A 22514-nucleotide genomic window follows, 5' to 3' on the forward strand; every position below is an offset into this window, starting at 1 on the left:
GAATGCTTGTACTTGGTATTCTTCTGGCCTGAGGAAAAGTGATCATCCAAGTGTGCAGGATAGGCAGAAAGAGCAACCTGAATTAAATAAAACCCCTCATTGCTTGTCCTACAGTATATAGAAAGCATGGAGCACAGAAAGGAGGGCATGAAGACACTAGTTCTCCTTCCATAATTTAGGCTGAAGTGGTAACTTGGTATTTGTTCAGCTTGTTACCACAGCACTTGGGCATGTAGGAAAGAAGGTGCCTTTGGATTGTCCTAACAATTTTCTGAAACTCCACTGAAAGTGTAATTTACATTCAGAACCTCAGTTGTGTCATTTTCTTTGCCTGTCTTCTGGTTTTGTCTGACCACACGGGGAGCTAAGGCAACTTCCTAATACAAATTTTCTTGGTTTCTGCCAAATTAGTAATTTGATGTGCTAGTGAGGGCTTAACAAGTTTCAGTTTGCTGTGAGAATGAATCAATGTCTTGGATGGAGAAGGAAATACCAGTTTTGTCAAGAGTGAGCTTTGGATCACCTCAGTATGTGTTGTTTTGACTTCTCCCTCCTCTCCCTGAGCTGCTCTGTGTGAAGAAGCAGCCTTGTCGTGACAAAGGATAGGCTGCATCTCCTCTAGGTAGGAACATGTGCCTGGTACTGTTGCTGGCTTGAGGTCCCATGCCCTCCCACCACCTGCCTTCTGTCCCTCTCCTGCCTCGAGATAACCTAGACCAGAGAGAGGGGAAAGGAGGATGGTGTGTGCTCTTGGAATAGACTGTTCTTGGAATGGTCTGCCTTTCCTGCTGTGGGAAAGGATAGTAGTTCTGGGAAGTTTGACTTGATCAGTTAAATGTCTAAGTCTGAAAGTGCCTATTTGTCAACATACTCAAATGTTTCCTTTTGTTTCTTGTCACTGCTCTTTGTTGTCTCATTTGCTTGTTACCATGATTTTGTTTTTTTGTATCAGAAGTCAGGGAAATTAAATACTTTGCATGGAACAGACTGTCATCTTTTAAAACTTTTTTTTAAGGTGGTCTTAAAAATGAGAGGAAAGGAGTATATACCTTTAAATATATATATATTTATATATACACACACACACATATACACACCTTTATACTATACCTTTAAACAAATATTAATGCAAACTTCATTTTGACCTGCATTGTAAGTTAGTGATATCATTATGGAGCTTCAAGCTCAGAAATTTTTGTTATTACTCTGCTTGGTTTAAACTGTTTTAAAGCACCTTTTTATACTGTCCTTTATTTCTTCTCTCTGGTAAGTGAAATGTTGCTGTATAATAAGCTACAGGAACATACTGGGTACTAGTAAGTGGGCAGAAAAAGTGATGCCCTAGAGTTACTGAAGCATTATTGCAAACATTTTGTCTTATTTTCATTTCACAAATATGCTCATCATGCTGAGATGTATTTTTCAGTTTAATTTTCATCATAGCACATTAACTTGAGCATACAACATCCTCCTGTTTGGAATCTAATCCATTAATCCATCATGATTCCCATCATGTAGAAGAATGCTTGCTCTGCTGCCTTCTTTTTTTTCCTTGTCATTTTGCCATGTTTTTTTGGCTGGTGAACCTGTTCTGTAAACTCAGACTAGCTCCCAGGCTGAAAATAGATTTATCATTTTATTTTATTTTTGGCAGAGAGCTTATAGTTCCATCATTGGGGCACTTCATACTGCAACATCCGGTGTGGTGTTTTATTCTAACTTGACATGTCAGAATGACCAAGTGCTGTCATCCTGCCAGTTGTAATGCTGCCAGCCTACCTTGCTTGACAAATTCCTTTTCTGGGGCATGAGAGTTAAATATTTTTTGAATTCCACACCCACCTTGAGACAGTTTCTCATTAGAGTTTTCTCTTTAACAAATCCTGGCACATACTTCAGAAACTTTCCTGTGCTTTCCTCCTTTTTACTTGTGCCACTTCAGCTTGTTTAATCCTCCTGGTGTTAAACATTGGGTTGTGCATATAATGCTGTAGTGGGTTCTTTGTGTGTTTTGGGGGAAATGTTTGGATATGGTTTGGGTTTAGTTCTGTGTTGCCCTGCCCACAGCCTTGAAGGACTTCTGGTTCATTGATAAAGGTTTGTCCTCTTTGAACTTGTCCAGGTTGATGTTATTTCCACTTTTGTAACTTCTTAATTTGCAAAACAAAAGTGGTGTATGGAATAAATCCAACTAGCACTGAGTGGGAATCTTCTAGCTGATAGGCTTCAAAGGTGGGGTTTTTTTGGCTAATCAGCTTCCAGTGTACTTGGTCCATAGATGGAAAGGAACTGTGACAAGGCAGAGAGATGCTGTTTGAGCCTTCAGTTGTGAGAGAGCAGATTTCTGACAGGGAAACATAGAAAGAGTGCTCTGTGCTCTGGTCTCTTGAAGACAAAAGTGAGCCACTGCTCTAGGTCTCATTCCAGGTCTGTGGTCCTGTGCCAAAGACCAGCTCTGCAGTAGTTCACACAGCAGAAGAGCCAGTGTCCATCAGGTGATCTCTGGCCTGATACAAATGATCTCTATTGGAAGTGTTGCTCTTTGGGTACTTTTGTAGCAGGAGGGTGAACCTGATTTGATCTACTGCTCCAGAAAAGACTCTTCCATTCACCTGGAAGTAGAAGCAGTCAGTCCATGGCAGTATTTCTCAGTAAGGAGGGACACATGACACACGGGCTGGCTGTTGGCACCAGCCTGCATGGACTGCTAGACATGATCTCCTCTGTAGCAAATTGAAGTCTCTTATGTAGTATCACAGGCTTACCTCCCAGCCCTGTAACAGCCATGGCTGGGGTTTGTCCTCTCTTTCCCTCATGCCCCTGCTCTGCAGTCACAGGAACTGGTGTCTTGTTCCGTGTTTAGGTGCAAGCAGATATTTCATGTTTGGGAATGATCCTAAAGTGGAATGGAATTTAAAAAACCCCCAAGCAACAAAAACAGAGAGACCAGAGTGTGAGGGGGACACTATTTAAGTATACTCACAAGTATTTCAGGTTTTGTTTTGGAGTGCAGATACAAATTAAGTCTGTTAGGTCCCAGTATCATCCTTTACTTTTGGTTATCATGAGTATCAACAGAAATAAGGCTTTTGATGGTAAGGGAATTTGATTGCAGTGTCTTTAGATATCCTGAGACAAACATGCATGGTAACTGATGTCTGAGAGATAAAACAGTTAGACAATTAGTGAAAGGTGTGGTAGTGAAGAGGGTGAAAATTAGACTGAAGGATTGTGAATACGTTGAGTAGTGCCTAATTTGTGCAAGGAGTCTTTCAGAAAGTTGCAGCGGCCCCTTATTTCAGTAACCTTGTTAACTGTGAAGTCTCAGGATATAACGTTTAGTTTCTTCACAAACTGCACCCTCTGGGGCTCAATTACACTTACCTTTTATTTATTTCTTCAAATTACCATGCACTGGGTGCCTGTTGTAAGTCTGGAGAATCAGAACTGATAGCTGCTGCATGCAGCTCCAGCAAGCAGACAATATTAGGTAGTTTAGATGTAGTCACATGGTGGTTCCTCCAGCAAGTGTACAACAGCAGAGGCTTTGTTATGGCTCCTTTACATTTGCAAATAGAATTAAAACATGTATCTGTTAAAACCTTCTTTTAACTGAAGTTGGTATAACTTAAATATATCTGTCAATATTTATATGTGATTCCTTTTTAATGAAAGTGTTAAATATGAGAATAATGTTGGGATGATAATTTCAGAGTAAACTGTAAAATACCTATGGCCTTTATGGAGCACATTAATTACTAGAAGGTTTATATGATGTGGTGATAGGCATTAAAGTATTGATTTTTTTTTTTTTCAGCAGGTAAAGGACATATAGATAGTTTATCTGCTGAAAATAGTAGAGCACTTGCAACTAAAATGCATGGATTAGAAAAGTTAAAGGGGATGAGTTACCACCCCCTTACAAAGTCTGTTAATTATCTTAATTCAACAAAGAATATGCAGTATAAAGTGGCAACGCATGTGCAACGTGTGAAAGAGAATAATATCAGTCTTTGATTCTGCTAAAAGAACAGCAGACTGAGAAGACACAGATGTCTGCCTGGTGCAAAGAGCCATAATTCACCCTCCACCCCCATCACTGCAGTATGAAACAGGAATTTAACCATTTTTAGCAACTGTTTATTGGAGCCTCTTGCTATTTAATACTGAGTTATAAGTCTTGAGAATGTCTTCAGAGTTTGAGACTTTGGCTGCATCTATTACTCGAAGAATGTATTATTAGCTCGTGCTAGATTTATGAAAGGGGGCCAGCTGCTTGGCAGGAAATGCTGCTTGGCAAGGCTGTAAGAATAGCATTCCCTCAGTGTGCTTGGTTTTCCCCATAACACCTGCAAAAGCAGCCACTCTATTGACTTCAAACCTAAACTTCTTAAAAACAAAAGATGCAGACCTAACATATGAGCCCTAGCCTTTGATATAAGGAGGGTTGGTACTGTGACCTGAGTGTGTCTGGTGTGATGTGTTGGCTGGGGATTCTGCTGTTGTTTTCTGGGTGTCTAACAAATGTTGCTCTCAAATAACGTGTGTGTTTCCTCTGACTCGCATTTGGAACACCTCTACAGTCAATTTTTACTTCATTTTGGGTGGTCTGCCCATACTGTCCAGAGGGACTGAACAGCTTAATAAGAGACGGACTTAACTATTTGGAATTTGGGGGAGAATTTCTTGGGAACTTTGAGTTTTGACTGCTACGAGCAAACCTAAGGACTGGGACAAGTTGACTGTGTTTGTGCAGAATGGGAACATCCCCTGCCTGCAGGAGTGGTTGTCCTGGAAAGCTGAATGGTTTATTTCCTACTGAAGTTCCCTGGAACATCTCTCACTTTTTTCTAAAGGCGAAATGCTTAATACTGATGTTTAGGAACTTTATGTACATGTCTGGCACAACAACAGAAAATACTGACTTCTGTAAAATATTTTTTTTCAGGAAAAAAATATTCTTCCAGAAAGAATTGTTGGAGCTGATCTTAGAATGAAGCTCTGACTGTGTTAACAGTATTGCATTAAGTACTCAGTGAGGGCTCATTTAGCTTTACAGCCGATGTGAAGAGTGAAGTACTGGTTTTAAGAGCAGTTAAAAAGATTAACAACAACAGTAAAATCCACTGTCACGTCTTGCAAAGAAGCAAAAATTCAGCATATTTATTTTATGCAGCCTTTATGGAAGGGAGAGCAAGTGCATGGAGAAATAGAAACATTTTATCTTGCACATGTTGTACAGTGGTTTAGACAGGGTGTCAGGAATAAGTTTGTAATGTAGGACTGATGAAAGCTAGTGGCCCATCTTCTGGTTAACCTCAGTGTGGGTTATACAGTCGGTCACACAGCCTTCTCCTGAAGAGGCTTAGTCCTTCCAGTGGGGGCTGCTCTGTAGAAAAGAAGAGTTTCATCCCTTCTGTCAGCATTATACTATTGCACAAATCCAAAACATGGTGCCCTACTAGCCACTGGGAAGAAAATTAACTCTACCCCGGCCAAACCCAATATACACTGCTTTTTTGGGCTTTAATTTATTTCTCTGTCTGGTTGGAATTACAGTATTTTTATCTTTATTACTCTGTTTTTAGGTTGCCTGAAGCTCAGCAGAGGGTTGGAGGATGTTTTCTAAATCTGATGCCACAAATGAAAAGCTTATACCTTACATACTGTGCCAACCACCCATCAGCAGTAAATGTCCTCACAGAACACAGGTATGTTAACATTGTGGTCTTCTGAGTCTGATACAAAAATTCAAAATATACACTTCAGAAAATACAAATATACACTTGAATTGTAAAGCTGTGATGTCCCTTTTGACATGTTTGTTGAGGTAGAACTTGAGAAAAAAAACCTGCACTTTTAAATAAAAGACTAAATGCCCATAAAACTGTTTCATGTGGTCAGGACAGCTTGTCACTTTTGGCAGTGTATTATCAACTATTTGAGGGAATTTTTTCATTGAAAGAACTCATGCTGCCCTCTGAATATGTAAAGCAAACTTTGCTGATTGTCATTTTTGTTTTAAAATTGTTGAGATAAAAATGAGTTTGTGAAATTATGGCAAAACTGACATAATTTAGGCTTCTTAGACAGTTGGTGCAGTGTAACTTAGCCCTGTAAATGCCTGTATATACTTAACTTCAAAGTGTATTATACCCATAGCTTTGCTTTTGAGTGCTATGAGAGAAGTGGGAGGTTTACAAAATTACTATTTTCTGTAAGAAGTAGGATGCTTAGTTAACTTGATTTAGGTTGCTCAGCTTTTGGACAGATCTTACATTTGCGTGGAAGATACCCTGTATCATCTTGAGGGAAAAGTACTGAGGCCAGAATTTGATTAAAATAGTCAGGTTTCACAAGCTTTTGCTATAAACTTGTGTTCTGATGACCTCATGCTGAAGCAGCTGTTAGTTTGGGGCTATTTATGCTCGCTTCTGGTGCAGACCAGAACCATGACTTCTTCTTGGAGGTCAGCTATAGGACAGATTCTCACAGGATATATGTGCTTTTTGCTTCACACCCCTCTCCTCTTTGTCTTGTTGTGTTGGACTAAAGTAAAGATATTTTTTGTACTCTTAACACTTAGAAGACCAAGAGGATTACAATAGATTTTTTTCTGTAGTGTTAGCTTCTTTCAGGAACTCAAAGTTTGTTTTAACAGCAACATTGTGGTATACTTCTGAGCTTTACTTATAATGTTATGAAGACAAAAAACCTTCTAGTAACCAAATACTATGAACTTTCATATATGTTAATAATACATGTAACTATATTCCAACCCCAGCTGGAAAAATCAACCTGCAAATTCACATTGAAGTATAGGTAGAAGGTAAGTTTTTGTCATTAAAATTCAGCAAGACCAAAATATTTTTAAATCCCCCTGATGAAATCCCTATGTGTTTGCTTTCTTTCAAAATGCCCTCTTCTTAGTACCATTTTCTGTAAATGGTTTTTAGTACTCTTGGGATTAGAAAATGGTTTTTAGTACTCTTGGGATTAGAATTTCTTTTGTTTGTTTGAGTCTTTATGCTCTTTCCCAGAGGTCTGGGATTTAACCTATAGATGGAAGATGACATGATCAGCAAAGTGATCATCTACATTTTTTAGATTTGGGGATATCTATAAAGGATTATCTCAGAACTTGGTGAAACAGTGATAGAAATGGGAGGGAGGAAAGCTGTTTCTTCTGCAAATGGAGAAGAGAAGCATTTCTTCTCTTTCATGTTTCTTTTTGTGTAAGATGTCCTAAGAAAAATTCAGCTTCAGGTCTCTAAAGTCAGCTTGACATCAAATCCTGGTGGAGACAGTATAAGTATGATAGAGGAGTTGAGTAATTTGGTTGTGGAAGTTTGTTTCTGTGAGATAGCTCAAGGGAAGGGAAGTTGAGATGGATGGTTTTCTGTTTAATGCTATTGTGTTACTAGGCATGAGTCAACAGAATTGCACCCTATTCTTTCCAATTGCCCACCTTTTATTATTCTATTACCTTAATTTTTGTTTTTCAACGTTGCTGTAGGTAGCAAGTGGCCTGACTAAATATTCTGCTTGAGACAGCTGCCATGAAAAATCAGAAGGTGGCTTTAAGCAGTTCTGAATCTCTGCCTCTCAGAATGCTGGAAAACTTCTTAATTACATTGTTTCAGAGCAGAGGGAAAGAAAGAAATAACAAATAACTGGTTGGAGGCATGAAGAAATGTAAAATACTCAGAACTGTCTGTTTAGCTGAAATGATTTTAGTGTGTAAAAACTCCCCTATAAACCGAAATTTTAAAGTTGCCATGAGGTTTGAGGACAGCCATGATTGTAGCAATGGTGAAACAATGACACTGCAGTTTATACTGATAAAATACCAAGGTTTGAAGTTCTTAAGGAATGGCAATGTTAGTTGGCTGTTTTGTCAGTACAATTTTAGAAGGGGGTCCAAACCCAAGTGTTTTAATAGTAGCAAAAATAGGGCAAAGAAATAAGTGTATGTGGAAGACTTGGACTTCAATATCATGTTTGTAGCATCTGTGCTATTCAGTAGCATTTTAGAGAAGAAAAGAGAACTGTCTGGAACAGTTTGATTGGGAACATAAATTCTTACTATCTACAGAAGGTTATTTCTTGCCATGAGCTCTGTGCAATTCATAAAATGAACACATACACTATTACTGCACCTCTGAAAGCCTTTTTATGAAAAAACCCTAGCAAATGTCAAATTCTTATATCACAAAATTACTATTTTCTTCTCAGTTTATTAGGGTGCTTGTTTTTCTGGGAACCCATACCAACAAAAAAAATCTAGTTGCAAATTGCTCTAGATGCAGACTTAAAAAAATATTTTAAAATATACTACTTTTATTATAGCTTTTTTTTTTTTTACTGTCACTGGCCAAAAAAACTTTAAAAAAATTGGCTAAAGCATTAACTGTATTCTTTCTTCAGAGTGATTGGATCACTTACATTAAAATCATAAGCAGTTGTCTGGTTTGGTAGTGGGGGTTTTACATGCCAATTTCTGAGCTATCAATGGTGCTCTTCAAGCAGTGTTGTGAGACCTGTTAAAATGTTGGCACCTTGTAAAGTCTGTGGGTATGTATATAGGTAAAACACAATATTGATGTGCTCAGAACTGCTGTGCACTTCTAGAGAAAAGCTTTTTTTGAATAGCATTCTTGTGAAATAGGTTCTAAATAGCAGTCCTGGGGATGGGGTTGGAGATGTAAAAGGGGCATTCAATTGCAATGTGACAGTCTTCTTTTCCCCTTTCTTTTAAATGCCATCCAGTATGAATGCAAATTTCCTTCCACTTTATCTTTTGTCATTTGCTTCTTGATCATATGCAGCAGCAACATGGGGGCTTTCATTGAGTTAATCCAGAATAAGGGTTTGTGTGTACATATATGTTCATGTATGTGCATGTTTATGTAAATACACAGTCTGGGCTGAAGGGGGTCAATTATGTTATTTCAAGAATAAGACATTTATCATGTTCAAGTCTTCAAAGCCACAAACACCTTTCATTTCATTAAGTTAAATTATTAACAGTCAGACTATTAAATGACCATTAAAGTCATTGGAGACCTAAATGTATGTGAACATGAAGAAAGGGGAATAAACCCTAATGCAGCCCATACATGAGTTCAGGTTCCAGAGCTATGTGTTTCTGAAGATCTATTTGCCTCTGATAATCACAGCAACAACTAAATCTTTCTGTTAAGTTTGGGAACAGATTCTTTTCTTGGTTCCAGTTGTGGCTTTATAAGTTTTTATCCGGGTGTTAAAGTTCGTGTACAAAATAATTTCTCCTATTTTATACTGTCTTCAAATTTGGTAGATACCTTTTTGTCTCAGGAATTGTTTTGGAGCTATTGCATACTTTTTTCCCAGAGTTTAAATTCCTTCTGCTTAATGAATCAAGGTTTTTGAAGGATTAGGTAATTTTTCCTCAGATCAGTCATTGTATCTTGTAATTGACTCTTAAGCCACTGGCTAGAGCTGAAGAGGTGGAGTTTGCCAGGTACAGTTGGGTGGTGCTCTGGCAGAGCTCAAAGTTTTCCATGTTCCCTTCTCATAGTGGCTGCAGTGCCACTGTACACCGTCCCTATTTTATTTACTTTATTCCACAACAGTCCCAGCTTTTTGGCTCCCTTGTATCAGATTTAATTTTGCTTGAAGATCCCAGTTCACATCTAAGGGTAGGTATTCCAATAAATGGTGTTACTTTAGGACATAATTTTGCTGGCTGGTGAGACCAGTACTGCCTTGAGGGTGTGGAGTTTAGTCAAACTAGCATTGTTCCTGTGTGTGCTTCTGATCATAAACATGTGCTTGCCCTCCAGTAAGAGAAGTAACAGAACGAGCAACTGAAGGTGTGAAAGAGTGAATGTCCTGCAGATTAAAATACCCAGCTGGATACAAAGTACAGAAATGGGTAATTGGAGCAGGATAAGGAGTGCCAGGAACATGAAATGTTACCTAGCTGGAAAAGATCACGAGCAACAAAGTTCAGTGCAACAAGAAAGTCTAGCGAAAAGAAAAAAAAGAGCAGGCAGAAGCTAGGACTGGGACTTCCTATGGACTATATCCAAAAATGACAAGAGGAAAGATATTTGAGTCGGGGATTTACTGGAGTTTGGATAACATAATTTTAAAAAACAAGTGTAACAGGCCCCACTGATCAGTGGACAAAAAGTTCTTTTGAGGAGATGTGGACAGTACAGACCAAATGTAACCAGCATCAGGTATGTAATTTTGGAGGGGTAGAGTGGGGTGTTAAACTTTTTTACTTTGTTGAAACAGCAGTATGTTTATTTTAAAACAGACAGAAGAAAAATCTTACCAGAAGAAAATTTAATTTGATGAAAAGGCAGTTGAAAATTACTAACACACACCTGCTTTTTTTATTTTGCAAAGGGGCAAATATCAAGCCAGTTCTCAGCAGCAAGAAAGCTATGCACAAATCTTTACTTGTTGAAACATTAATTTTGCTAGATTTTTCTGTTCTCTGAGATAACATGTCCCAGACATATTCTACACTTGCATCACAGACCTAGCAGTCTGGATAAAATTTGTGGAGCTGGAACATGACAATTACTCTGAGTAACTGGAGCATGGAATACAGATCAGCTTGAGTCAGAAAACTCTTTGTGCTTCCCCCACTTTGGTGGATCCCTGAGCCTGCAAGTGTGCAGGCTGATGTCATACGCTGAGCAGCAGTCCCCGGGAGAGGAGCTGGGCTGGGAAGTGTAGCCCTAGGAAATCCAAAGCTGCAGCAGAGAGGGGTTGCTGAGCTGAGCTGTGTCACGACGCTCTCAAAATGCGGTGCCTGTGTGCAGTCCTCAGACCCCTCAGCAGTGATAGCTCCTGCTCCATCTATTACAAACAGAGACCTCCTTCAGAAGTGTAAGTTGTGATTTTAAATGTTTGCATTTTTAGTTCCTGGATCTGCTTTCCTCAAGGTTCAATGGCCTTTTTTTTTTTCTTCTTTTATTACTTGTAGGCACATCTGAACTTTGTTTTCTTCCCTCTTCCAGTGTGATTTGCAGCTTTTGAGGCAGCTGTTCTGAGAAGAATTTGAATATATTAGTAGGGCTTAAAGACAGTTTTCATGGTGACCTTTAAAATATCTCAAGCTGTGAACCAACTCCAGTCTGGAGTGGGGAGAACTCTTCAGCTTGAAATTTCAGAATAAATGAAGAACAGGACTTTTGTATGCTTCTCTGCATTTTATTGTGTAAAGTGATGCGAGTAGTGAATTAAAGTCTCATCTGCCTCTTTCTGAAAAGCTACTTGCTTAGGCAGTTGTGACTGAGTTGATGATTTCACTGTTCAAAAGATTTTCCTGTTCAGCTAAATGATAGCTTTTTATTAAAACATACTCTTAGCTGTGGGCTGGAGTTTCATTTAGCACATACTGTCTAGGAGACTCTGGTACTTGCAGGCATCAATTGAAATTGTGACATGAAAGAGCCATTGTCTTTGGCAAAGCAGCTGACACAGACTTTTTCATGTTGCAATTAATTACAAAACGGTCGTGAGCTGTTGTCATGTTCGAACAGTATTTTAACTCCCTCATGTTTTTGAAAGTAAAAATGAACCCTTCCATTATGTCCTGTATGCTGTTTGTCTTTTGTGACTAAATAAAAGACACTCTCTTTAAGCTAAAGTAACATCCACATTTTGATGGATATTTTATGTCCACAAAGCTGCGGAGATGCCAGGTTGGTATGGCATGAGTAGAATGCTACAGTGGTCTGCATGATGGAACTGCTCAGACAAAATTTTGGGTACTATTGTATTAAAGGAGTGTGTGCCTGTGTTCAGACTAGAGCTTGAACAAGCAGGCATGTCAAAACTTGTCAGAGGGAAGCGTAGAAGTGTATGAAAGAAAACATTGTCCTCTTGGGAATGTTGGGAGGAAAACTTCGTCATTCAGTTTTAATTACACCTATTAACACTGCTCTCCGTTGATGCCATTACTAAGCCTGTTTTTCAGGATTTTGTGTATGTTTCAAGTGAGCTGAGGTTTAAACTTGCTCCATAGATTTCTATATTGTGATTAAGTAAAAACAGTGGTGATCAACACCCAGTATCACTTGAGCGGAGGATGGCATAACCAGTGAGTGTGTTTAGTTAAAGGGATTGCAGAGTAGACAGTGAAAACAAGATAATACCAGCTTTTCATTTCAGGTTTCCAAGAAGTCAATTTTAATTCAAGCTACAGTAAATTTTCCCCTGTTTTTTTCATGTATCTTTCATAATGCTGAAGTTGAAGAAATGGAACAATGAAAATGAAAATGAGAAATGTGAATGTAGGTGAAACAGTAACCAAAGTTTCTCCTACAGTAAAAGAATTTAAAAAAAAACAGGGTGGGGGGGAAGTGCCTACATTGTCTGAGTGGATGGCTCAGCAAGTGCTATTTGTATAATGCATTTGTATGCACTCAACAGTATGGAGATGGCTGAAGTAACTAGGAGTGGGGGGTTTTGCCCCTTAGCAGTCTGAGGGCAAAAATGAGGACTGTCAGAACAGTGTTCAATTGAGTAGCCTGTGGTATTTGAGACTGGCACATCCTGGGGAAAATGCAGCTTTGTAGGGGTGAGAGAATCTGTGTAATACACTTATGGATTGTGCTGCCTGAAATGGGGCAGAGTAGTAGATACTGTAAAAAGGCAGAGTTGGTAGAATGAGGCAGCAGGGGCTGTGTCTGACTGAAGCAAAGAAAATGCAAAGAATGAGTTTAAACAGCTACTTCCTCTTGGCTCTTGTAGGAAATGTCATTGACATTAAGAAGATGAAGTATCAAGTGCTGTGTGTAACCTGACTTTATGATGCTGAAATGGGTGGGGCTGATTACAGGTGCAATGAATGGATAAAACAGAAAAGCAATGACTTGCACATGATTAGTGTCGTACATAGAAGGAATTGAAATTTCAAACCAATGAGTGCTGTCTGGCAGAAGAGCTTTCCTGGTGAACTTTGGTAAAGCTTCCTGTGTAAACTGGGTGTCAATACCTTTATTACTTTCTGGAAACAGTTTATCTTCTTTTAAGTGAGTCAGGAGGAGAGGAGGTGACAGCACACTGTAGCCGGGAAGCCTGGTGTTTCAGGGAATTACCCGGAATACTTGACCACAAAGTGGTAAGCCCAAGACACAGTTACAAGTCAAAATCTGTAGTTTTGTTTAGGGTGCCACTGCAGTCAGCTGTCAAGTTTTAGAGTGGTGTGATTTTATGCTAAGCAAGGGCTGTGATTAAGGAAGCATTAGGCAAAGTAGGTCTTCAGCCTCTAGGTATTCAGAGCTGGCCAGCTTTACTTAAATTTAAATTTAAGCTCAAAAAGTACTCAGGTTCATCTGTGTTGCATTATTATAACCCTTTGTGCAAGGTACTGTAGGAAGTTTTTCAAGGTGTTTTAATTCTGGCTAAAACCTGTTTATGTCACAAGCTGATTTGGAAGGCCTGGAGTTGCTGATATATCCTGTTTAAGAGGGATGCAAGGTCTTTCCCAAGTGTGCCCAGGTCTTCTCTTTGCATCTTCAACACACACAGCAGATGTTGAGAAATCCCCTCACCCTCTTTCTGCACTCTGTAGTGAAATGCAGCTGAAATGGCACAAATACATACACTGAGGAGAGCCTGGGCCTCCTTAGAATGGGGACAGAAAGCTCTGGACAATAGTGGTGTAAAATGATGATGGACCTGACAATTCAGAAACAGTGCTGGCTATTCATAAGCAAGGTGTAGCGTAAGTAAATTCTAATTAACTAATCCGAAGGCAAGTAAACTTGGAGTAAACTGTATGGAAAAGTATCTTCTTTTCTGAGAACTGGGGGAAACTTAGGTGTCTGAGAGGTGAAAGATCCAGGTGGGATGGTGGGTAGAGCACTTACATTGGACTGGGAAGGTCACAGCCCATAGAACTGTGGAATCATTTAGGTTGAAAAAGACTTTTAAGATACAATCCAGCTGTTAACCCAGCGCTTCCAAGTCCACCACTAAACCACGCCCCTAAGCACCATATTTGTGTTCTTCTTCTGTTGTCTTCATCTGCTTGGACAAATGGCATGGATAATCAGTGTCACTTGTTCTGCACTGGGAAGGAGTGTGTGTGTGTGTGTCTTGAATGCAGTAAGATGTTACATTTTTAATAAATTACTTTCTGATTTTTTTTTACATAGATTTTTGCCTTTAGAATTCTGTGTTCTTTTGCAACTTGTATTTTATGAAGCCTGGCAATCAGCCCAGGTGCTGCTGTATCTTTCATTCTGAATGGAGAGGGCTCATTTTGTTCTTGGTGATTTAAACTCTTGAAAAGCTAGTCCTCCTGCACCATAGTCCTTTAAAATCTCTGCATTGTAAGCAGAAGATGTAGCTATTTTGTTTCCTTGATAACAAAGGGAGCTGAAATTCTCAGATCTGATGTTTTAACTGAATTGCTGTAAAAGTTGAGGGGCTGGGCCAATTCTGAATTATTCAAATAACCAAAAAATATCTGGAGAGGGGAAGTAGCAATTCATGATGCATGGAGAGAATGGATTTCTTACAGTGGCTTTGCTGTGAAAAGATGTGTTTTGTGTAAGTCCACACTTAATGAAACCCTAGCTCATTAGAGAATAGATTTCATGGTGATTTTTCCTACCATTTGAATCAATGTTGGTAATTATTTTGCATTAACACCTTGGATGTGAGATGAGGATTAAACATGTAAGTGCGAGAGAAAAAAAACTGCTGAAAATTTGTCTTCTTATTAGTGCCTGACACCATGAAAATACCTGTTTTTTATTTGTACATGAAGCATTTGACTCTTGCTTGTGTATTACTTGTGTAAACTACCTCTAAGGTCATATGTCATTTTACTAGAATAAAGAGCTGAGTAATAAAATACAGCTTGATTCTGTAATTGTTGCTTGAATGGTGCAACATCTAGGAACTATCTTTGAGCACTGGTTATCTAGAACAGTGGATTTGTTCTTCTGTGTGTTTTTCCCTGGTTGGGTCCAAAATCTGCACATGGCTTTGTTCCTGTGTTTTGTTTAATATGCAGACTTGTCACAGCACTTAAGTTATACTTGAATTAATTTTTGATTTGGCCTCCTGTTTTATTGGTATACTTCATTGCAGGTGAAAGATTGAATCATCAATCCTATGTAATTTATTTGTTTTGATAATTTAATCTTAATTTGCTTAAATATCTTGTGTACACAGTGAGGAGCTAGGAGAATTCATGGAGATGAAAGGTGCAAACAGCCCTGGGATCCTTGTACTGACCACGGGCCTCAGCAAACCTTTTATGCGTCTGGATAAATACCCCACGTTACTCAAAGAACTTGAAAGGCACATGGAGGTATATCTTATCAGCATTTATGTTCCAGCTTAATGATGATTTGACAACAATTATTTTAAAGGTACATGTCAAACATGATGGGACCCAAAATTGCATTTGCTTGCTCTTCAGTCAGCCTTCTAAACTACAGGCTGCGGTGGTTTATGTAAAAGTCAGTGCAGTAAAACCTCTGTAAAAGATAAACATTTAAAGTAAAAATATCCAGAGAAGCTAATCATTATTCCTAGAACAGTCTTACCAGGGTCTTCAGTTGACTTGACATTGAATGTGTCCACTGCACAATACTTGAGGCCACTCTATCTTAGAGGGAGTGCTGCTTTTCGCCTCAGTGTGCTGAACACATTGGCAAAATAGTCCCCCTCACTTCTAGTGAGCACTGTCCAAAAGTGATCTTTACAGGACAGGAAAGTGTTTGAGGACCTACTCTTTTCACTTTTGCATTTTGTAGGTTATATGTTTGGAGTGGGGAAAAAAGAGAAATAGCAAGTGTGGGGGTTTTGTCACACAGATTGATTTGCCAGCCAGTGACAGCAGAATGTGCTAGATAGTCTGTAGGAAATCACCTTTGTGACAAAGCTAACCTGCTAAACAAAACTCTGTTAATACTTTCTGCTTGAGATTCCAAAATCTCTTACCCACTAGGTCTTGTAAAACTTCTTTGGCTCTATTTGAAGTATAAGTTAGCATTGTGCTTAGTAACTGCAGTCTTACTACAAGCCAGACCCACCAGTGTTTAATATAGGAAGGCCATGAAGAGACTAGATCAGTCTACAACTTCAATTTAGCAGAATTGTTTATTTGGTTTTAATTAAGCCTCTAACAATTTTTTAAATTAATTCTGCTAGAACTGAACCTTTTATATATGTTTTCTCCATTTTTTTAGGATTATCATCCGGATCGTCCTGATATTCAAAAATCCATGACTGCCTTCAAAAATCTTTCTGTAAGAGTGATAAAAGAATAGATTATATATTTTACGTAGAATGTTTTCTAATTACATCTTCCTTTATTGCTTAAAAGAGTGAAGCTTTTTCATAAATGTGTAATAAATTTTTTAAAGCCTGGAAATCAATGCTGTATGTAGGCAGAGCTAAGGATGGTAATTTGCTGGGGAGTTGTAGTAAGTGGACTATTTATAAGAGTTGTGCAAAGTATTCTGCACCTCTTTCCCTGCCCTCTCATCATACTTCATCTCCCTTTCTACTAGTGCTTGTATGACTATGTCCTGAAGAAGGGCTTCTTTACAACAAATGAGTATATGTTCTGCTTTTGTTTTTTTCTGCATGCATTCCTTCTCAGGGAATGATGTTGGATTTGAGAGAGGTTGAAAAGTGCTAGTGAAGTTAGAAGATGCCAAACTTCTAGTAATAATTGGAACAGGAAGCCTAATTTGAACAGATAAGCTGTCTGCTACTGTCTTTACAAAAAAAAAAAAAGAAAAGCTATGCCTAAACTGCAACAATGATTAATGCAATCTCAGTTGCAAGAAACTTAATGTGTTGTGCTTCCTCTTAGGGATGTATGCTGATGATGACCTGACATTTTTTATTTTTTAAATCAGAAATTTAGTGTTATCAGTGTTAGAAGAGGTTTGTGAATTGCATTCTGTTGGGTACTCTAAAAACAAGAGGAAACAATTCTGTTGAGAAAAATTCAAATAAACAGAAGTTGAGCAGGTTACTTAATAAAAGTAGGAGCACAAGGTTTGCACAGGTGGCATGTCTCTTTTTACTGAAAGATGCTTCATTGTGTAGATGTGTATTTCTGACAGCTGTGTTACTCTTTGCTGCTGAGCATGTCCATTTTTGGGCAGTCACACCAAAATTTGAAGTATAAAGGAAGGAGAAAATTGAGTAACAGAGCTGTGACTGAATTTGGAATGGTAATTGAAGTCAATGTATTGAAAAGCCATAATATTTAATTTAGTAAAACTAGTTCGTAAAACATATTGATAGCATTCATCTAAATGAAAGTGCTATGAAAGCTGCTGTCTTCTGTGTATACAAGCACAGCAGCAGTAAATACAACTGTAGTGGTATTTCTACCCTTAACCCATTCCAAGTTGGTAGAGTTGATAGAGATGTTTTTCCTGTGTTTGTTAGGCACAATGTCAAGAAGTACGGAAACGGAAAGAACTTGAACTGCAAATCCTGACAGAAGCTATTCGTTGTTGGGAGGGAGAGGACATCAAAACACTTGGCAATGTGATTTACATGTCCCAAGTCATGATTCAGTGTGCTGGAAGTGAGGTAATGTCCTTCTCATCTTTACTGTCACTCTTCCAATTTTGAATAAAATTCATTATAATCATTATACAGCAGAAATAAAGAGAGTGCTTTAGAGATGGTAATTAAGCTAAAATCTTTGTGTTGATTTAAGGTATTTTTTACAAAACCTGAAATAAAATTCCTTGAAAATGGATGGTCTCTTCTGTAAAATTTACTGAAAAGTGACTAAATATAGCAGTTATAAATATTGTAAGATGATTTTTACAGGGCTTTTTTCAGAGGGCATAATTGAACCAGATTTTCTATGTGTTATGTTACAGGATCATTGTTCATAGCAGTTATTCCAGTGTGTTTTAAATAGCAAAATGTTTCAAGTTTTATGTTGTAAGGTGTCTGAGACAAACTCTTTTTTGGCTGTTATGGGCACATTGCTAAAGTAGTAAATCTTGAGTACCAAATGCTGTTTGAGAAATAGAAAAAGAAGATACATTAGAAAGTTTAAAGTGACAAAGTCTGGTGATATATATTTTTTTTAAACAAAACAGCAAATAAAACATAAAGAAAAACTTGTCCTACCAGAACTAAGTATAAATGCTGTTAAAAGCAAGTGCTAACAGAAAGGCAATGTTATACAGCTTACTGACATGTTTTTATTGCTTGTTGTTCTCCTGAAAAATCAATGAGGCTTTGAATCTGATGAGAGCTTTTGAATTGCAACCTCATTCAGTCCATTTCCTCCCTTAGAGCAAAGAGGTCCAGAAATATGAAAAAAAAAGTCAAGTGTTTGTGCAACTGAATATTTAGAAGTTAGTCACTTGATATTTTTCTCTCAGGTATTTTGTTAGGTGTTAAAGTAAATAAGATTCAGTAGAGCTGACAGTGCATCTTCTGCAGCCATGCCTCTTTTTCAAGCCAGCAAAACAAATCACCATCCCCCACTCTCATCATGGGTGAAATGTTGAATGTAATGGACTTCTAGAAGTTTCTGTATAGCATCACAGCTTTTTGCAAGATACAGGACAGCTTCATTTGTGCAACAGCAACTGGGTTTGGTTTTCTCTTTCTAAAAATTATATACCCATTTGCAAATATTTACTTAAAAACATTAAAACCTGCTAAGGACTTGTAATTTTGCAAAGGTGCTTGAAATTAGGATGGTGGCTTTGTCAGTTGATACACTTATGTTGTCATTAAAATATTACGCTTTAATGCTTCTCCCTTTTGTTGTCTATAGCAGTAGATTCAGAGTAAACTTATTCGTAAACTTATTCCTTCTTCCATAAAATTACCTCAAAACACAACCACAATGGATAACTTTGCACATGAAACCAGAAAATTAAAACCAGAACAAAGTAATGAGTGCTTTTGTTGTGACTATACTAATTGTTCCTTTGCTTTTTCTGCTTCTGGGCATAATCCACTGTTTAAAAATCTGATCTCCAATTTGAGAGACCACAGTCTTGATATGACTGTAACAGTATCCATCTAAATTATAGGAAGAAATAGATCCAGTATGTAATTTTGGTTTTACTGAAATTGGCCACACAGTTGTTATCATATTAAGCAAGGTCAGTATTTCAGCCAGACTGTAAAATTCCTGTTTTAAAATACAGGGCTGTAATCTTCTGGAAAAAGTATAGGCATGTGTTAGTAGCACTTCTCAAATAAGAAAATAAGTAATTCTGTCTTCTTTCATTTTTTTTCTATTTTTAATTTTTTTTTTTAAATACAATGGAGAAATAGTTTTGCACTGTGGAAATACTTGTGGAGTAATCATCCAGTTTTAATGCTGATAGCTTTTAGTAATAGAAAAATGGGAAAGGGGACTTGTGATGGTGTATTTACTTTTTCATTTTCTTCTTTTAACAAGGAAAAGAATGAAAGGTATCTTCTTCTCTTCCCTAACATTTTGCTAATGTTGTCTGCCAGCCCAAGAATGAGTGGCTTTATCTATCAGGTAAAGTAATACATTTACATGTGTAAAAATATGTTGGGGGTTGTGTTCTTTCCAAATGATATTTCACAAGAAGCTTGGAAGGATTAATAAAGTTTTGCATTTATAAAGCTGAAAGGCAATATCTGCAATAAGAAGTGATCATCTGCTTTATGAAATTCTGGCCTAGAAGCCCAGGGTCTCATTTTCTTTGTGGCTGTGACTATCACCAAGGAGACATTATTTTTCTTTACTTTGTTGATAGTAGCTGATGAGATTGGCAGCTTTTTAGATGTGTGTGGAAAACCAGTGTTGCTGCATAGGTTTGTTAGTGCTCTCAGACTGCTGCTTGAGACTTAACAGAGTGACACAGCCCCCTTAAGCTTCCATTAGTGTGAATTAGGCTGTTACCATCAGTCTGTTTGGGGGCATCCACATTTGTGTTTTATCTTGGAATCGGTGGCACACTTTCAAAATTCATCTTTTCGTTTTTTCTGTTTAATGGGCACTGAGTCACAGAGTAGAAGTTGTTTTGGGGCTCACAGAATAGATTCCATCTGGATGAAGTTGAAGACATGTTCTAAATGTATGCTTGAGATGCTCTAACTATGGGAAAAGATCAAGTACACGGACTGACCTTCAGTCCCTGGCCCCAGCCTGGGGCTCCCCAGTGTAATAACACCACCTGAAGTGCTTACAAGGTAGCCCTAGAGACCTGAGCACCAGGTCTTTCACTTCACAAATCCTCTGCTCACAGCAGGTAGACAGAGCCTTTGAGCTCTCTCCCAAGTTTCCTAGCTGAGCACTTGTGGCTGTTGCCCCACAGGCCTGTTGCAGAGGTGGAACAAGTGCTGCAGTGCAGGGGTGCCATTTGTCTTGGCTCCCTCTAGCTCTGGGCTATGTTCCACAAAAACACTTGCATCTTGGGTATATAGTTTCAAAGACTCCTGAGAGAGGCAAATGTGCAAACCATGACTTCCAAAGTCTTGTAAACGTTCAAGTAATGCCATGGGGGTTTGGGACATCACAGTAAAATACCAAAAGACAGGGAAAAACTGCAACAAAGTTCTAAAAGGAGGCAGAGATTTCACCTACTAGAAATGCTTCTATAAAACAGACACTTGAACAGTTCATGCCTTTCTCCTGAGCAGTGATTTGCCTGTTTCAAAGGAATGCTGAAGGTTGGTCATTGGGTGTTCCTCTGTGATCAGCCACAGTCAGTCACAAAAATGTGACTTCTTTTTTTTTTTAATTAAGAGCAATTAAATTCCAAAATCTGTGTTTGGATTCGTACCTTACCTGCCACAATTCAGATGGATTTGTCTAAAATGCTGCCGCATTAGGGGGTTCAAGCGGACAGTCAAGTTTGTTAATTTTGGAGCACTTATAATTATCCCAGTGTTGATGGCAAAAGATAGTAGAAAAGGCAGGTTAGTTCTGTGTTCCAAGGGTACAAACAGAATTTCTGGAGAGGATAGATTCTTCTGTACTGATTACAAAGCAGCTGACTGGAAATTTAGCATGTTAACAAGCAACATGAAATTAAACAGTCCATCAAGCTTTATTCTTCCTCTCCTATCACTTGCATTTCTTCTTCCCACCCACTTTATCCCCTAAATGTACAGCATTATTTAGTAAATAAATAAGCCATTTTCTGTGATTTGTCTTCAGCTTCTACTCAGAATGGCCACAGCCCTATCTTGGTGCTCACTATCCAACCATCCCTTGAAAGAAAACTCTTAATTTCCTCACAAGCTCATGTGTGATCGTGCTAGCACTGAGACTGTCTCAGATTTTAATGGCTACATGTTCACAGCAAGGTGAAATTATTTCATCACTGTCTGTGTCTGAGTCAGTTGATCAGAGCCCATGTCTAGAGAGCATAATGTGGGCCGCCTGGACATTTCTTCTGAGGTTCACATCTCAGAACTGGGATGGATATGGGCAGAAGATGATGCAGTTCTCCCAGTCTTTCTCAAGGAAATTATGCCACTGGAGGCATCATCCTACATAATAACTTTTGCATTTCTGAATAGCCCAGTTGTTGTCAGGCTTCAGATTTTCTGGTTGATAGTGCTGATATCCACCACAGGAACTAAGGGGAAGAACTTTTAGCAGTTCTAAGCTGAACTCACAAGGAGCAAGAACCCATGCTTAGGAGAGCTGCACAATTGTTTGTTAAAGAAGGGGAGTACAAATGATTGACAAGCTCCCTTCAGTTTTCTGTTTTGCTGACTTTGTGTTTTTTGCTGCCCCGTGGTTCAGGTGATCTCTGTCACCACCGTACCCCTCTATTGCCTCCCCACCTGTCTCAGCAGTTCTTGCACATCTCTCTCGTTGTGGTTTTATGCTGTGTTGTTCATGAACCAGCAAACATGGCAAAAAAGGCAAAAGAGCAAATTTTAGCTGCATTTAATAGTGCACATGGCCACCATGTTTCCTGCAGCAGGGAAGCTGTCACAAGAGATCTCCTCCTTTCTTTTTGGTCTCTTGGGCCTGAGCATGCTCTGTGCCTACAGAATACCAAGTGATTTTTCGTTTTCAAGCTTCTAAGAAACCTTTGTCCGTTCTGCTGTCTGTAGGAAAGAGGAAAACATAAAGTTGGTTTTTATTCTTTCTGCTGTGTTTGGAGCCAAAATTCCACAGTACACAGTATTTGTGCTTTTGCCAGTATTTGCTGAATAGTGTTTCTGTGCAGGAGAATACAGGAAGTCTTAAAGAACTTTTCTTAAGTTTCATTTTTAATAAAACCTTTCATCCCAAAAATACTCAATTTTATTTATTCATCTGTGTTTTAAAGGGTCAAAAAGTTATCCTAAACTGACTTTTTTTTCCCCTGCTTGACTGGGTTTAAAATGGGATCTCCTGAAAAATTATTATGTTCTTCTGAAGAAAACTTACAAATTTGAAGGTGTTCACTGCTTCCCCCCCCACCCCAAAGTATTTCCATGAGGGAATTTAGGAGTGGCTTTATTAGAGAAATAAATTTCAGTAAATAATTGATGCATTTATTTTGTGAAGT

The 22514-nt window shown here is 38.4% G+C and overlaps 1 protein-coding gene across 3 annotated transcripts in view; it reads left to right on the forward strand.

The window, feature by feature from the left end:
• Positions 1 to 22514, forward strand: part of ARHGEF7 (Rho guanine nucleotide exchange factor 7) — a 116334-nt gene that overhangs the window by 67322 nt on the left and 26498 nt on the right. For all 3 annotated transcript variants that reach the window (XM_084201171.1, XM_084201172.1, XM_084201173.1), the window contains exons 9-13: positions 5589 to 5711; positions 15193 to 15331; positions 16215 to 16274; positions 17434 to 17580; positions 19430 to 19516. In XM_084201171.1, the coding sequence (XP_084057297.1) occupies positions 5589 to 5711; positions 15193 to 15331; positions 16215 to 16274; positions 17434 to 17580; positions 19430 to 19516 (556 nt within the window). The remainder of the gene's footprint in view (positions 1 to 5588; positions 5712 to 15192; positions 15332 to 16214; positions 16275 to 17433; positions 17581 to 19429; positions 19517 to 22514) is intronic.

Source organism: Fringilla coelebs (genome assembly GCF_963513975.1).
Source record: "Fringilla coelebs genome assembly, chromosome: 2".
NCBI classification, from domain to species: domain Eukaryota; kingdom Metazoa; phylum Chordata; class Aves; order Passeriformes; family Fringillidae; genus Fringilla; species Fringilla coelebs.